At 39.5% G+C, this 18,251-nt stretch overlaps 1 protein-coding gene across 4 annotated transcripts in view; it reads right to left on the bottom strand.

Annotated features, from left to right (window-relative positions):
• Positions 1 to 18,251, bottom strand: part of sugt1 (SGT1 homolog, MIS12 kinetochore complex assembly cochaperone) — a 79,683-nt gene that overhangs the window by 25,680 nt on the left and 35,752 nt on the right. For all 4 annotated transcript variants that reach the window (XM_043691172.1, XM_043691171.1, XM_043691169.1 and 1 more), the window contains exons 9-10: positions 16,416 to 16,512; positions 14,671 to 14,778 (exon numbers count right to left, since the gene is read on the bottom strand). In XM_043691172.1, the coding sequence (XP_043547107.1) occupies positions 14,671 to 14,778; positions 16,416 to 16,512 (205 nt within the window). The remainder of the gene's footprint in view (positions 1 to 14,670; positions 14,779 to 16,415; positions 16,513 to 18,251) is intronic.

Below are 18,251 nucleotides of genomic sequence, written 5' to 3' on the forward strand. Positions count from 1 at the left end.
TGCAGGCCTATAGAAAACTCCCAACAGGGTGACCTCTCTTTTCCTATTTCTAACCTCAGCCCATACTATCTCAGTAGACAAGTCCTCAAACATCCTTTCTGCAACTATAATACTGCCCTTGACTAACAATGCCATCCCACCCTCTCTTTTACCAGTTTCTCTGTTCTTACTGAAACATCTAAATCCCAGAACCTGCAGTTCACAGGTTCAACAAGACTGAAGTGAACAAATGGCTCAAAAGATTGGAGTGGGACAAACAGGTTCTAAATCATGGGACACTGGCACCAGTACTGGGGAAGGAGAGAGCTGTTCCAATAGAATAGGGTCCTCCTGAATCATGGTACAACCAGAGTCCTGTGGAATTACAGAAATGGTACATGAGTTATGGAAAAAAAACTAAGGGGAGAGAGAAGACTAAGCAGAGGTTACTAAAGTTTCCAGAACAAATAGTAGGACAGAGAATGGCAAGAGTCAAGAATTTAACCTCAGGCAGAGAAGATAAGGGACAATGAGAAGAGGTCACTCAACATAGGACTGAGGACACTGTACTTAAATGCACTCAGTATACAAAAACAAGGTAAATAAACTTGTAGCTAAGACTGAAATTGACAGGTATAATGCTGTGGGTATCACAAATATAGCTGCAAGGGGATCAGGGCTGGGAACTAAATATCCAAGAAAAAACACCCTACCAAAAAGGACAAGATTGGTGTGGGTATTTGACAAAGTGCTGCAGAGAAGGCTGCTTACGAAGCAAGAGTTCATGGTTTTAGGGGCAAGGTATTTGAATGGAAAGAAGATTGGATGACTGGCAAAAGGGAAAGAGTAGGGGCAAAAGGGTCTTTTTCAGGATTGCAGTCAATGACAAGAGGGAGCCACAGGGGATGGTGATGGGACTACAGCTATTCACATTATCCATTAATTACCCGGACGAAGGAACTGACAGCATCGTTGCCATGTTCGTAGGTGACACAAAGGGACAGGTAGTGTTCAGGAAACAGGTGTGGTGCAGAAGAACTTGGACAAACAAAGAATGGACAAAGAGCGGACGCCTGAAATACAATGTGAGAAAGTGAAGTTATGCACTTTGGTATGAAGAGAGGCGTAGTAGGCTACTTTCTAAATGGGGTGAGGATTCAGAAATCTGAAGCACAAAGAGACTTCGTAGTCCTAGTTCAGGATTATCTTCAGGTTAACAGCTCAGTTGACAGTTAGGAAGACAAATATAATGTCAACTTCATTTCAACAGGGCGAGAATACAGCAGCGGAGATGTACTGTTCAGGCTATGTAGGATTCTGGCTTGGAATAATTCAAGCAGTTTCGGGCCCAGTAACAATGAAGAATGTGCTGGTGTAAGATAAGGTCTAGAGATGGTTTACAAGGATGATCTTGGGGTGAAAGGTTTTTCAAAAGAGTAGCTGAGGATCTTCATCTACTCTTGGAGTTGAGAAGGATGATGGGCAGTCACTTTGAAACTTACAGGATATAGAGAGACCTATCCAAATTGGATGTGGAAAACATGTTTCCATTAGGACAGACTAAGACTCAAGAACACAGCCTCAGAATAAAGGGACGACTCTTTAGAACCGAGATGAGGAGGGAGCTCTTCAGCCAAATAGTGGTTGATCTCTGGAACATACTGTCACAGAGGGCTGTGAATGCCTGGTCATTGAGTGTATTTAAGACTGACAGAGGTTCTTGAAATGGGGGTGGAGAACAAATGACCAAATGATGGAGCAGACTGGGCTTTTCTACTCCTATATGGTCTTGAAGTTGGGACTCTACTCACTGGAGTTTAGGAAAATGAGAGGCCCTGCCTACAACAATAGTAGACTCGCCAATTTTAAGGGCATTTAAATGGTCACTGGATAAATATTTGGATAATAATGGAATAGTGTAGGTTAGAAGGGCTTCAGGTTGGTTTCATAGGTCAGTGCAACATCGAGGGCTGAAGGGCATGTACTGCACTGTAACGTTCAACGTTCTATCTCACTGAAACATATAGGATTCTTAAGGGGCTTGACCAGGTAAATGCTGAGAGGATGCTTACCCTAATAGGACAAGAGGGCACAGTCTCAGAATAAAGGAGTGCCAAATTTAAGACCAAGGTGAGGAGGAATTTCTTCTCTCAAGACAATTGACTCTCTTTGAGCTGGGAGGCAGAGTCCTTGTGCATAGTTAAAGCGGAGACAGATTCTTGATGAGGAAGGAAATCAAAAGTTACAGGGAATCGCTGGAAAATGGACACAAGGAATGTTGAATTAAGCTGTAATCGTTCATTTACTTAAGAAGAATCAAATTTTATTCATTTCAGAATATTAAAAGCTACTATGGCTGTAAAAAATGTTTTTATTTAAAATGCTGTTGAAACTCAGCAAAGAAAGGAGCATCTGTGGAGGGGAATACAATTATCATTTCAAGTCCAGTGTGACAGACTGTCCCATAACGTTATACTGGATTTGAAATGTTAACTCAGCTTCTTTCTCTATAGATAATATCAGACATGAGCTTCTCCAGTGCTTTGTTTTGATTGCTGACTTCCAGTGTCTGCAGTAGAAATCAGCAATCATTGAAGAATATGAACTAAGCTAATGAGACCACTTATAATGATTATCAAGCAGCATACTTAATTAGGAGCTTCATAATAAATCTCATAACTGACCTGTTTCTTTAACCTGAATATCTCTGGCATTCACTGCTTGGAATACAGCCCTTATTAATTGAAAGGGAATTTAATACTGAAATGTCACATGCATGTTGAAACTAAACATATAAAAACTAAGTACTTAATATTTAGAACAAAGCACATTAGTCATTCATTTGACTTTTAAAACTTTCTAAAATTACATAAGCTGCTTATTTTTAAAGACTTTGGCATTAAAACTTTATAGCATTTGGCTAACTTATAGGGACACTGAAAAACAGCAAATCCATTCATAACATACCAATAGACAAAATATATACATGATTCAATTTTGAACAATTTCAAAGCTATTGAGAAGATGGTTGTTCTGACTGCTTGATGAATGGAGCAGCAACTGCAGCCACACATGAATAGCATTTCAGTGACACAGCTGACCAAAAGAATATCCAAGAAATGTATTGTTTCATATCAGTGCACATAATAAAGGAAAACATTTCAACTAAAGATAGAAATCCCATCACCATATTCTCACAAGGATGTTACATTTATCACTCACTCAACTATGGAGATCAAGTTGACATGTGTTGGCACTAAGTTCACAAAAAGCAAACCCCATGTTTAAGAGAACTATGGTAAGTGCGAAAGACTCCTCATGTGTCACCATGAACTAAAGGGACCGAAGGCAGACAAGTTACCAGGACCAGATGGTGTATATACAGAGGTTTTAATGGAAGTGACTGGATTTCAGTATTGCTGCAGTAGATTGGAAAATCACAAATGTGGTACACCTGATCAAGTACAAGGAGATGAAAAGCATCTTGTTGTAGATAGACCCCAACAGTGGTAGTAATGTTAAGGAAGTCATTAAACAGAAAATCAGATGCAAGCAAAAAGGATATAGGTGTAATTATGCACTGTCTGCATATAGATTGGATATATCAAATCTATAACAACGGTACATGAGGACAGAATTCAGAGAATGTACACAAGATGGTTTTCTGGATCAACATCTTGAGGAACCAACTAGAGAACAGGCTGATTATTATGGAATGAGAAATGAACAATTGACAATCCAGCTATGCAAGGCTCATCAGGGTAGAGTCACCATAATAAAGTAGAATTTTTCATTAATAAGAATGATATGGATCCAAGTTTGTTCACTGAGCTGAAAAGTTTGTTTTCCAGAATCATCAGTGTGTCTCTGGTGAAACGCTGGTAGTATGTCACACCTCTATTTATAGGTCTTGGTTTTTTTTTAAAAAAGGTGGGTGATATCATTTTCGGTACTTTCTTTTAAGGCTGTTTTCAGATGGCCCATTAACTGATATAGAAAAAGGCAGTCCTAGTCAGAAGATTAAACTAAAATGACAAAGATGTGAACAAAGAAAAAAAAAAGGACCTCCTCGCAGCATTTGAAATCAACATTAAAAAAAAGGTGTCTCAGGACGAAACACAGCAGACCAATCAGACAAACAGTTCCAAGATCATGCACAGAAAAGGAAGGAAACAATGCACCAGAATGTCGTTTTCAAGTCTTTTTAAGACTAAAACATTATAATCCTACCTGCAGACAAAGGGCTCATGACTGTTATTCTAAATTAGTCAGGCTATATTAAAAAAGGTAAATACTCTGCTTGCAGACACCGAACTTATCAGCAGGTGGCAATAGATCAGATACCACAACTGAAATATCTAATCTCATCCTTGCTAATAAGATTTCAAATATTAGGAGAATTAAATAGGACAGACTTCCAAAACATAAACCAGATGGATCTAACACACCACGCTTCTACAGAATACCAAAAATACAAGACCTGGAGCCTCCCTCAGACTCAAAGTCTCTCTACCTGATACACCAACACACAGACCAGCCAAGGAACTCCACCACAAAAAGTCTGATTTAAGAGTCACACAATCCATTCACTCCACCCAAGAATTCCTGAACACCAGACACCAAGATAAAATAGGATGAAATAATGGTCTCCTTTGACGTTACAGCCCTTTTCACATCAATTAACATCAACCTGGCCAAAGAAACAGACGTCACACCGAGGAAAGCCAAGACCACAAATATCAGACAGCACCAACTCCATCAGCAAAGACAACATCCTCAAGTTGGTGGGCCTGTGCCTCACCACCCACTTCACATTCAATAATGGGATGAATATCAGAGCTCATAATAGAAGCAGTAACGCAGAGACTAGAACAAGCAGCCCTCCTATCTATCCAACCCAAACTTTGGGTCCGCTATGTGGATGACAAAAAAAACAGAACAAATGAGGGGAAACCTACACCTTCAACAATATCCTGACAAGCATAAAACTCACAAGAGGAGGAGAACGACAACAGACTACCATTCGTAGATGTGACAGCTAAACATACAGTAAACAGAGCGCTTCAAACCAGCGTCCACAGAAAATCAAAAACACAGACCAAATACCTATATAACATTTTCAATTAATGGCTACCCAACAAACACAATCCGCCGATTCCTCAGAAACAAACCCAAACAGGTAGACATGACCCAACAACAAAAAAAAACATTATAGCCACATTACCTTACAAAGGCATTATCAGGAATGACTTCCAGACTACTCAGACCCTTTGGAATCACAGTAGCACAAAAATCTACAACACACTTAAACAGTGGCTAATGAACCTGAAGGATCCATTAGATACTACCAGGAAAACGATTTACAAACTACCATGCAAGAACTGTTAAAAACAAACACTACATCCAACAAACAAGCAGGAAACTTGCCACCAGGACACATGAACACCAAATAGCCACCAAAAGACAACCCACTATCATTAGTTTGCATACATCCAAAGGACACCACTTTGACTGGAACAACACACACATCTTTGGACAAGCAAAACAAAGACACACATGAGAATTCGTAGAGGCCTAGCATTCTAACCAGAATGCCATCAGTAAACATATCACTTGAGACCTCATCTACCTGCCTTGAAAAAAACAGAAATGACACCACCCACCGTATAAAGCCAAAACCAATACAGAGGCGGACGTGGCACCGGAGGCTCACTGATGTTACCTAGCCATGGTGACGAAACATCCGAAAACAAACCTTTCAGCTCAGTGAGCAAGCATACATCCATACTCTCAACCTGAGCTACAAAATGTTCTCAAAGATCACCAAGATGAAGAGTGACTTAGCTGATTCTGATACTACAGTTCTGACTCTAACTCATTAGAGAGAAGAAGGTTGAGAGGCATGAGAAGAAGATTGAGATTGAGACATAAGATAATCAGAGGGTTAGATAGATTGGACAGAGAGCCTTTTTCCTCAGATGGCGATGGCTATCACAGGGGATCTAGAATCAGAGATGTACAGCATGGAAACAGACCCTTCGGTCCAACTTGTCCATGCCGACCAGATATCCCAATCGATCCCACCTGCCAGCACCCAGCCCATATCCCTCCAAACCCTTCCTACTCATATACCCATCGAAATGCCTCTTAAATGTTGCAATTGTACACATAGCTTTAAATTGAGGGGTGATAGATATCAGAGAAATGCCAGACGTAGTTTCTTTACTCAGTATGTGGGGCATGGAACACATTGCCTGGAACAGTCGTAGACTAGTCAACTTTAAGGGCATTTGAATGGTCACTGGATAGGCACATGGATGAGAATAGCGTAGGTTATATGGGCTTCAGATTGGTTCCACAGGTCGGCGCAACATCAAGGGCTGAAGGGCCTGTACTGTGCTGAAATGTTCTATGTTCTAAATAAAGGAAACTATGATGGTATGAGGTATGGGCTGGATGTGATGAATTGGAAAATGCTATTTCACATACAGAAAACAGTTAAAAAAAATCACAACACCAGGTTATGGTCCAACACGTTTATTTGGAAACACTTGCTTTCTTGAAAGCTAGTGCTTCCAAATAAACTTGTTGGACTATAACCTGGTGTTGTGCGATTTTTAACTTTGTACACCCCAGTCCAACACCAGCTTCTCCAAGTCATAGAAAACAAAGCCAGGATTAATACCTCCTTTCTTCAGGTGGAAAGATAACTAAGTCCTGTATCTCAAATATTTAACTCATATATATGAGTGATATTGAGGAAGGGACAAAGAGTAATGCATTCATATTTTATGATACAAAAATAAGTTAGATGTCATGTAGTGTTAAGGACACAAGTTTGCAAGGGATAAACATAGGTTAACAGTGGACAAAAACTTGGCAGATCAAATTTAGTAAGGAAATTGATAGAGGTCATGCATCTCAAATATTTATCTGTGCTTTAATTCTTATTAAGTGGAGAAAGACTCCAAAACTATGCAGCACAGAAGGATTACACTCAAAAACAGTTACAATACAGGTGCAAGTAATTAAGGTGACAAATGGAATTTTGGACTTTTATTGTTCAAGGACTGAAATTTAAAACTTGCAAAAATAGTTATAACTGTTCAAGCTGTTTGAGAGCTCACACCTAGAGTAGTATGTGGAATTTGGATACCTGTGTTTAAGAAAGGATATGCTGACATTGCAGCCAGTTCAAAAAAAATTATTCACTGATCCAATTCCTAGGATGGAAGGGCTAACTTATGCAGAATGGCTAAACAGTTCCTTCCGCTATAACGTGCGTTTCGTTAACATGATTAATGAATTGGGAACATGTTTCTAAAGCATGAACTTTTAAAATGTGAGTCAGCTAGAACACGATTGCATTGCTAACACTAAGCACTGCTGCTAAAGCACCATCGTTCTCAAATGTGGGGTTGCACAAGAACCTGTACAGTTGGGCCTTAAATCATTAGAGCTCAGAAGAAAGAGGAATGATCTTATTGAAAAATACAAGATTCTGAGGTGGCTTGACAGGTTGGATGTTGAGATGATTCCACTAGCGGGAGACTCTCAAAGTGGGGAACAGTTAGCCTGAATTCCTGGAATTCTCACCCTCATGAGATGTGGAGGGTTGATCACAAAGTATTTAAAGAGACAGACATTTTTGAATGTGGTCTAAGAGCAATAAGCTTTCAATGGGTTGAGGCAGAAACTTGCAACGTCCATGCTTTGCACATGTGGAAAACAAAATAAGATCCCAACTACGCCCAGAGTCAAGAGTAGCCAAAGATGAGAAGGTCTGAAATTTTTTGGTGACAAGAAAACACATAATTACAGCTCTTTCTTATGAGCTGTTTCCAAGCCATTTAAAATGGTTCAAATTAATAGACTTCAAAAGGATAACACTTTTTTTTTTAAAAACCTTATTTTACTGTCAGGACTACAGATCAACTCAACTGTGTAAAATCACAAACATGGATCTTCAATGCAGTGAGTGTACATACAGAATGAATTCCATACTAACAACAAAACATAACCTCACTGCACACAAAGCTAAGCAAAGGACATCAGTGCCATTATTTCCAACGGAGGCCCATTTTAACACTTTCTCAAGGGGAATTAGGGATGAGCAAAGACTGGCCTTGCAAGTGGTACCGACATACCATGAACAATTTTGCTCGGAACATTTAAAAAGCCATCTTGACTGTTAGTATGACCTAAGACAACAGCAAAAGCAATCAGTAATACAACAGCATATGAATGTTTTTTTTTGAAGTTACAAGTTCCAGCTTTTGTCAATCTTGCTGACCACACATCCACAAAGTTGCCCGAAGGTAAGAACCAGTTTACTTCATGTGACTGACTGGTGATACAAATTTGCATTCAAAAGCTTGTCCAGATGGCAAATTCCTAGATCATAATGGAAATCCTTCACAAACATTTTATCTATTTTTGTGGTGATCTAGGTCCACCTGGCCAGCACCTTCAAAATGAAACCAAGTGCCAAAAATAAAGCAGCAAACCCTATAAAATCTCTCAGTGAATCCCAGAGTAGATGGCGATTCCCTTAAGAGCTTTGACAACTCCTAAAAATTATCAAGTCCCAGGCACATTAGCACCTTTCCTTCGATAGCAGGTTGAGAGGAGGTATGGCATTTTAGCTTCTATCCAAATGAGCTAAATTACAGACGAAAGCAACTGCCCTTGATATCATGGAGAATTAACAATGTGGCATGAAATAGCCTGAGCAAAATGAAGTAACATGAATTGGGGGAAGGATTAACTTTCCATTGGCTAGAGTTATTCAGGGGGGTTATGAAGACAATCTTATACAGGGGTGCAATTTTAAGGACCAGATATACAAACATTTCCTATACTTACGAACGTCTCCTTAATACTGACCTGCACTGTGTTCTGACTTGCGTACAAATCGACTTGCGAATGGACTCCAGAACGGAACCCGTTCGCAACCAGGGTCTTCCTGTAACTGGAATAAAGCAAGATAGTTGTTTTTGTTGGAGGCCAATCATCTCAGCCCCAGACAGACACTGCTGCAGTCTCAGGTTAGTGACAGAGGCTCAACCATTTTTAGTTGCTTCATCAGTGACCTTCCTTCTATCACAAGGTCCACCATATTTAGTTTTCCTCCATGTCTCACACCAGTTTGTATCTCAAAATTCTTCAATGTTGCTGGGTCAAAAACCTGAAATTTCCTTCCTGAGAGTGTATGGTGGATGCGACAGCACCATCAGGACATAAATGATACAAGATGACATATCACATGGAGTGATGTGAGCAATAATTTAAAATTCAAATGACCAATTATCAGTCTAAATCAGAGTAATGAATTGAGTTAGCAGAAGTGAATATCACATGGTACTTACTCAGACTAAAAATCAGTTTGAATTTCACCAGAACCACTCAGCTCAGGACAACATAAAAGCCTTGAACTGAACAAGCACAAAATGGCTGAATTCCTGGCAAACTACAAAGTGTCAGCCATAACATTACAGCAGAATTCAAAACTGCAATGCCAAAGGGCCCAAATAAAACTGAAGTAGATGGCGATCAGGGGAAAAGTCTTCTGTGGCTGGAGTCATATTTTGCATAAAAGATAGTTATGATTACTAAATGCCAATCATCTCATCCCTCTTATCACTGCCAGGACACTTTGCATGCATCAAAATCTTATCACATTGGCTGTTGACAAGTAACATTTGCACCATGTAAGTGCCAAGCAAGGAACACCTCCAATAAGACAGTTTAAATCATAGACCACGTGGAACCAGGCACTTGGGCCCATCAGGTCCACCTCAACCCTTCAAAAAGAGTATCTCACCCAGAAATACCCCATTCACTAGCCATAGGAAATGCAGGGTTACAGGGATAATCTGCCGAGCCTACACATCCATGGACATTATGGGCAACTAAGTATGGCCATTCCACCCAACAGGCACATCTTTGGATTGTGGGAAGAAACCTGAGTACCTGGAGGAAAGCCAGGCAAACATGGGGAGGACGTCCAAACTCCACAAAGACTGGGCTCCTGGTGCTGAGAGGCAGCAGTGCTAACCTCTGAGCCACCATGCTGTTGTTTTCTATTTGGTACCATCAGCAAACCTCCAATCAATACTTCAAGTCATATCACTGACTGTAATCCTACGGGGCTAATTACAAAAACATCAAGTCTGTTACAGAATAGGTCACAAGTTTGGTGAACAGCTCATGTCCAGATTTTTGAACCAAATCAGGGAGTGCGAGGAAAAGTTCTACTTGCATGGATAGGTACAATTACAGCAATACACAAAGCTCTCGAGTCGCCAAGACAAAGTACTGACCACTGCTTCATTCAACACCACAGCTAAGCCATTGCCTACTCCAAAAAGACACACCGGATGCTCACCAACACTTAACGGTCTCTCTCAAACTCTTGACCTCTTTAGCAGCAATAGATCCATGTAAATACCACTGGTTCTTAACTCTCACTCATGAGTGTGTTACTATGCTGACATGGACATAGTAATTTCTTAATTCTTGCTGGGTCATAATCCTATAACTCCCTACCTAACAGTACTGTGGGAACATGTTCACAACATGGATATAGCAGTTAAGAAGAAATGATTTCCTCAAGGGCAACAAGAGATCAGCAATAAACACAGTTTTGTTAGTGACACACAGTCAAATTTTTTTTTTAAAAATAGCTCTTTCCGTGCTGTACATCTATTATTATGTACAGGTACAAGTTCCTTCATCTGAACATCCAAAAACCGAAAAGCTCCAAAATCTGAAGGTTTTTTTCTCATTAACAAGGTTGTTTGGTGAGCAAACAGTTAACCCAAGTCAACACCCCTCTGTCTGTCATTCAGGTGTGTGTGCGCGTGTGCGTGAGAGAGAGAAGCCCATTCTTAGTTAGAGGACTGCGTCTCCGGTAAAATTTTAACAAATTTCACCATTAAGCAGTCATATTCTGAAAACTTAACATTTCCAAATCCTGTAAAACAGCTGGACCCGAGCATTTCGGATAAACGATCACATACCTGTACTTTATTTACCATGAACCATTTCAGATATTCAGTGGTTGTGGAAGACACTAATTTTAAGTCTGACTTCCTTTTTATAGTTGAACTAAGATACATCCACAGAAAGCTGAAATCATAAATATTTGCCTATGCATTAGCAATCTAAAGTTTAAATTATTTGCTTATAGTATTCTGGATTCTTCCATTTATCAGCAATGCTTAGAATAGGCATTAAAGTTCTGAACGTATCTAAACTATACTATTTGCTTTTAAATGAAATTTAAAGACACTTTTGGGAGGGAGCCTTCCAAATGCTTCAAGTACAAACTTCTCATATGTGAGATGATAAAACAGATCAAACATGAACTACTCAACACTCCTGCTAGCAATCTTGGCATCTATCGTAATGAAGAAACAAATCAAGAATGACGCCAGGAGCTACAGGTATCTGTAATAAATGCGATTTGAGAATACTCAGAAATGTTTTCTTTAGTGACCACAATTTGACTTCGTAAAGCTTAATCTATCACTGCACTAAACAAAGATTTCTTGGGAAACCACAAGCCAACTAAGTCTAGTTTCATAACCGTCAAAGTTATCATGCAGGGACCAAAGAGATGGTGCTCTTGAAACACAAATACAGTTTAACTACCAAGATAGATAAATTTCAGTAACAGAAACCTGAAAGGTATAATTGGTACTTGCAGTTGTAACAATGAGAATTAAACATCATGAAGGTTCTGCATATAGCCAAGTGATTTACCTCCACAAATGAACATCCCCGGTCTAATACAGCCCAGTGTGCTAAGTAATCTGCCTGGCCAATTTAGACAGCGCGTGGAAGGGTTCATGGGAAAACAGAGGAGAGAGGAGGAGGGGGGAGGAAAGATGGGAGTAAGGAGAGAGAGATCAGAATCAAAGAGAGAAAACAGAATGGGGAAAATAAAAGAGGGGGAGACTTCTGAATATTTGATTCATGCAAAAGCACGTATAAAACTATTCACGTTTACAATTGGCAGGATTTCCACAATAATTGTATAAATCATCTGTTAGTCACCTGCTCAGGATTTTTCAAAGTCATACCAAGAAAGGCATTAAGGTGATTAATAAATTTTGAGACAAGCAAAGACACATTGAATGGAAGAAAACCCATTTTCAAAGTCTCGATTATTTTCCTGACCCTATGTCTGTCTTGCTCTCCTACTTTGTTGCAAGAAAAAAATTCACAGGTGGCAATCAGACCAGAAATTTGCTGGATGGCAACTAGAAGATTGTATTTCCATAAAACAAGGTAAAAATCTTAGCAAGACAACTCACACCCAGAATCTACATCGATTTCAGCGAAGGACTTTCTGACAGCTGGAAAAACAGGTCCACAAAATGAACAGAAACACAAAGAGCTTGCTGCAAAGTCCTTGAAAGTGCATGATAAAATTGGGCTGAGTCAGCACAGCTTCAATCAAGAGGAGGCCATGCCTCTCAAACCTGTTAGAATTTTTTGAAGAGGTAATGAACAAGGTAAATAAAGGAGAGCCATTGGACATGACCTATTCGAATTTCCAGAAGGCATTGGACTAGGTGCCTCACAGGAGGCTGCTAAGTAAAAGGTTTGAGTCCATGGTGTTAGGGGCAAGGCACCTGCATGGACATAGAACTGGATGGCTGGCAGAAGGCAGTGAGCAGGGATAAAGGGCCTTTTTTCAAGGATAGCAGTCAGTGACCAGTGGAGTTCCTCAGAGGTCAGTGTTGGGACCACGAGTCTCCAGGTTATACCGTGATAACCTGGACAAAGGAACTGATGGCATTGTTGTTAAGCTTGAAAATAATACAAGAGATAGGTGGAAGACAGGTAGTGTTCAGGAGGCAGGGAGGCTGTAGAGGACTTGAACAGACTAGGAGTAGGGACAAAGAAGCAGGAGATGAAATACATGCGGGACAAGTGAGAGATTACATACTTAGGTGCAAAGAATAAAGGTTTAGATTATTTTCTAAATTAAGAAAGGCATCCGAAATCTGAAGCACAAAGGGATATGCAAGTCCTGGTTCAGAATTCTCAAGGTTAACATGCAGGTTCATGTGACAATTAGGAAAGCAAATGCAATGTAGCATTAATTTCATGAGGGTTAGAATACAAGAACAGAGATGAACTGCTGAGGCTTTATAAGAACCTGATCAGACCACATTTGGAACATTGAGAATAATTTTGGGCTCCGTATTTAATACAGACTACTTAGAAGAATGAGGGAGCACCTGTTTGAAACTTGTATTGAGACACCTGGATTGAGTGGACATGGAGAAGATGCTTCCACTAGTAGGGCCCAAGGGTAGTCTCAATGAAGGGATGACTCTTTAGAATGGAGATGAGGAGGTAGTTCTTCAGCCAAAGGGTGGCGAATCTCATGGCTTCCACAGCCTTCTGTGGCAAAGTCATTAAGTGTATTTAAGACAGAAATAGACAGGTTATTAATTAATTAATTAATTAATATGGGGATCAAGTGTAATGGAGAGAAATCAAGATTAGAGCAGTGCTGGAAAAGCACAGCAGGTCAGGCAGCATCCTAAAGAGCTTTTGCCCAAACCATTGATTTCCCTGCTCCTTGGATGCTGCCTGACCTGCTGTGCTTTTGCAGTACCACTCTAATCTTGACTCTAATCTCCAGCATCTGCAGTAGTCACTTCTGCCCTATAATGGAGAGAAGGCAAGTGAATGAGGATGAAAAGCATATCAGCCATGATCGAATGCAGTTGACCCACTAGTCCAATAGACTCATTCTGCTCCAAATCTTGTGCTGATTCTCAAAAGTGCGTCGTCCCCAAGCTTGCTGGCCTTAAATGAACTGCACTTGGAAATAGCCTCTTATAAAAGGTAGCACAACAGTTCAGTTTTATATATATTGATCCTAAACAGTATAAAATTTTTAGAATTACCCACTGGCGCCCTTGGTTTTTAACCTAATGATTGTGAAACCAAAGCGAAGTTGAACCATCACACTGACTGTTGACAGTTTTAATTGAAGAATAACATTGAAATAGCAGTAGCTTCCATATTAAAATCAATACCAAGTGAGGAAGAATGTCATTCACTATTTACCACCTGGAGATACATATAATGGAAGAGGCAACTTGGTACAATGAGTCTGCACCAATCCTGTGAAGAGCACCCCACAAAGCCTCAACTCCTGTAACCCTGCATGGGGTTTTTAAACCACTGTTTAACCCATCTAACCCACACATCTATGAACACTACGTACAATTTAGCATCGCCAATCCACCTAGCCTGCACATCTTTGGATTGTGGAAGGAAACTCACAAGGAGAATGCGTAAACTGCACAGTCACTAGAGGTAGGAGTCGAACCCTCTCTGGCACTGTGTTAACCATCTTACCACTGTGTTGCCCATGAAGAAACAAGCTCTTTCCATTTAATTACTGATCCAATGTTCAATGTTGCTCTTAATACACTTATTTGAAAGTGATAAAGGATCATCTACTTCAAGCTCCTGCATTATTCATACCGATACACAAGCATGGCAAAAGTATAATTACATACTAGTTAAGCAGCAAAAATCCTCCAGAAAATTTAACAGAACGTTATAAATTATTACTTTAAAGAGCCATTCTACTGGTTTAACAAAATTTCAAACAGTTTTCAAAATGTATCCACCAATTCAATTTCTGTTGGATCATACCTTTGTTCCAAGCACTTTGACTCCACAATGCTGAGGTACTACAGGATGCAGAAGACAGAGTTTCAAATTGTAATCATTTCCTGGTGAAAGCTTCACTGTTGCACTCACCTACAAAAATAAGACAAATCAATCACTCAAATTAATCCTATTGGTTTTTGCTTTGGAAGCAATTTAGGAAGTATGCATTTTGTGCATTTCTATATCTGAAATACATCCATAATTACCAGACTTTAGACTGTATTGTTTTGCAATGCACAAGTTTTAAAGTGGTTTGCAAGTAAGCTTATCTCATGATACCACCAGCTCAGCTCCCCTTTCAATTAGTTAAAAATTACAATGAATCAGACTGGGACAGCAGAGAAACCGTTTTATGCAAAGGAATAATACTGCTCAGCGGGTTATGAATCAATCTAAACACCGTCTATTGAAGCTTCAACTGGCTTTCACAATTTGTGGCATTTAGAAGGTCCTGGGTTATGAAAGTCAAAAGAATACTTTGGAAGGCTTGCAAATTGATGGCTCTTTCATGCTCCAGGAAGAGTTTTAAGATTTGCCTTTTAGTGATTTTACTTCCAGTGTTAGGTTTCGTTAAATGAAGTGCTTGCCTTGCTCAATTGGAAGTTAATATTCCAGTGGGGTCCAAAAGAAACTCAATCCTTAATTCCAACAAATTGATGAGATTGCTGGATGATTCAAAAAAGGCACCCTGGTAGTTTTAAATTCAGGGAACTGAAGCAGGAGCAGGTTAAAATGCAACGTGAATAGGGCAATGTGCTTTAGCAACTATTTCAACTGTGAAACCAGCTAGCTTCTCTTGAATCGAGAGAATGTAGAGTTTAAAAGAAACAGTACAAGGCTTAGTGAAATTAATAACTTTTCAAACGTAATTTTTAGACAGAGCACAGCAAATCTTACTGTAATTTTAAATAAGAGTGAAACAAGCAATTCGCTGATGAAAATGGAGCAATTTGATGCAACCAGCATAACTGGAGAGGCCCAAGGCTGAAGGTAACATTAAATGGCCAAGTCTGGATTTTAGCAAACACAAGGCAGCTGAACAGTCAAACATAGCAGTTTCCAGTCAGAATAATGGCCTTCATGCTCATAGCAACCAGATAAGGAAGTCATAGACAGCCAACTTTGGATGCAGAGACTGGCTCTGCAAAGAATCCAAAGAATAAATCATGAGTATAAATTTCTCCTAATATTTAAGCAGCTGTAGATGCTGCTACTAACAGAAAAATAAATCTAACTGCACTGATTTTTCTCAAATACAGAACACTTCTATCCACTTTGAGCAGGGAGAACACAATGTTGGGAGATAATTAAGAGTGGAGTTTATTCTGTTTCATTTACCTTCCAGATCATTGTAATAAATGCTAATTAGCTTTATGTTCCATTTGTATTAACAGATTTATCAAAACAGATCAAAAGCATCTGTCAAAAGCACATCCACAAGCAATTTAGAAAGCTCTTCTGTTGTTTCAAGATTGATTACAATGTGTGCATGGCTCTAGATGTATAAGCCACAAAATTTTAAATACTGAAAGAATTCTTGCACAATCCTGTACTTGTTAGAAATTATAAATACAAAAAAGATTTAAGTATAATATTCTGAGTGTCGTGACAATGCAAAAACAATTTGTCATACCATTATTTAAAATGTCTAAGTTGGAATATATCCCTGAGTTCACACGATGACATTTGTTGATTCCGAGTGCAGCATTTGCCAATAAGACACTTACATTTCTTTCTGCAAACTCAACATTCACAGTATCCTTGCTTGCATTCTTGATCATTATTGTGACGATAACATGAGAATCTGTCTGATACCAATCATGTCTAAAATAAAAATATGTTTAAATCAACTTCAAAATAAATTAACAATTTATATGTAACAATTAAAAGAGATTAAATAGCCTCTTAGTTTCTATTTAAATTCTCTGCCAATGACAGTTACCCTATTGACAATCAAGGTATGACAGCTTTGTTATACATCATTTAACTGGCAGGGTTGATCAAGTAAAAGATGAGTTTTGATCAACTATATAACAGTTAACAACAAATTCACCCAGCATTTCACAAAAAAATATGCAGCTTTGAATTGCAACAATCAAATGTCTCCAGGCTACAACTTGGGAATGTCCAAGTTTTAATTGCTGAGCAGAATACCCAGAAAAGTTGTAATAAACAGTTAAAGATAAACTCTCATTTTTGAAAACTATTCCATTTACAGAGATTCAATTAAAAAAAAAACTTTAAATGGCAACTGTTGAAAAAGAATAAATGTTGCTATGTACCAGATCCTCAATATTGACAATGAAGTTTCATTCTCCTTGTGCAATCAGTGTAAATATTCAGATGTGCATGTGTAAATAGATGCCAACATTCAGGACACTATTTATATTCAAATTGAAGCACCAAAAATATTTCACACAATAGAATATAAACCACTTTGGAATCTATGCTAATCTGCCATTCATGAAAAACTGCTCCTCAGTTTGTCATTACTAACAAACAGCAATAAAATAGTTTATAAATGGATTGCATTATTTCTTGAAATACCAAGAAACCTGATCAAACTTTTAGCTTTTTGTATAGGGTTAATTTTGTGCAAAAAGGTTTGCAACGAATGCTGTTAAAAGTTTTTGAACTGCTCCACACATAGAACATAGAAGAATACAGCGCAGTACAGGCCCTTCGGCCCTCGATGTTGCACCGATCCAAGCCCACCTAACCTACACTAGCCCACTATCCTCCATATGCCTATCCAATGCCCGCTTAAATGCCCATGAGGGAGAGTCCACCACTGCTACTAGCAGAGCATTCCATGAACTCACGACTCGCTCAGTAAAGAACCTACCCCTAACATCTGTCCTATACCTACCCCACCTTAATTTAAAGCTATGCCCCCTTGTAATAGCTGACTCCATACGTGGAAAAAGATTCTCACTGTCGACCCTATCTAAACCCCTAATCATCTATCAAGTCACCCTAAACCTTCTTTTCTCCAATGAAAACAACCCTACCATACCCCTGGTAAACCTTCTCTGCACCCGTTCCAGTGCCTCCACATCCTTCCTATAGTATGGCGACCAAAACTGCCAAAACTGCACCAGATGCGGCAGCACCAGAGTCTTATACAACTGCAACATGACCTCAGTACTCCAGAACTCAATTCCTCTACCAATAAAAGCCAGTAATCCATATGCCTTCTTCACCGCACTATTTACCTGGGTGGCAACTTTAAAAGATCTGTGTACATGGACACCAAGATCCCTCTGCTCATCCACAATACCAAGTATCCGACCATTAGCCCAGTACCCCATCTTTTTGTTACTCTTACCAAAGTGAAATCTGAGTTCATCCCTTGTGGTTAGAGGGTTCCTAGGCGGAAGATGAGGCACTCTTCCTCCAGCTATCGTGTTGCTATGGTCTGGCGATGGAGGAGTCCAAGGACCTGCATGTCCTTGGTGGAGTGGGAGGGGGAGTTGAAGTGTTGGGCTACGGGGTGGTTGGGTTGGTTGTTCCGGGTGTCCCAGAGGTGTTCTCTGAAACGTTCCGCAAGTAGGCAGCCTGTC

The sequence above is a fragment of the Chiloscyllium plagiosum genome, chromosome 6 (assembly GCF_004010195.1).
Source record: "Chiloscyllium plagiosum isolate BGI_BamShark_2017 chromosome 6, ASM401019v2, whole genome shotgun sequence".
Taxonomy (NCBI): domain Eukaryota; kingdom Metazoa; phylum Chordata; class Chondrichthyes; order Orectolobiformes; family Hemiscylliidae; genus Chiloscyllium; species Chiloscyllium plagiosum.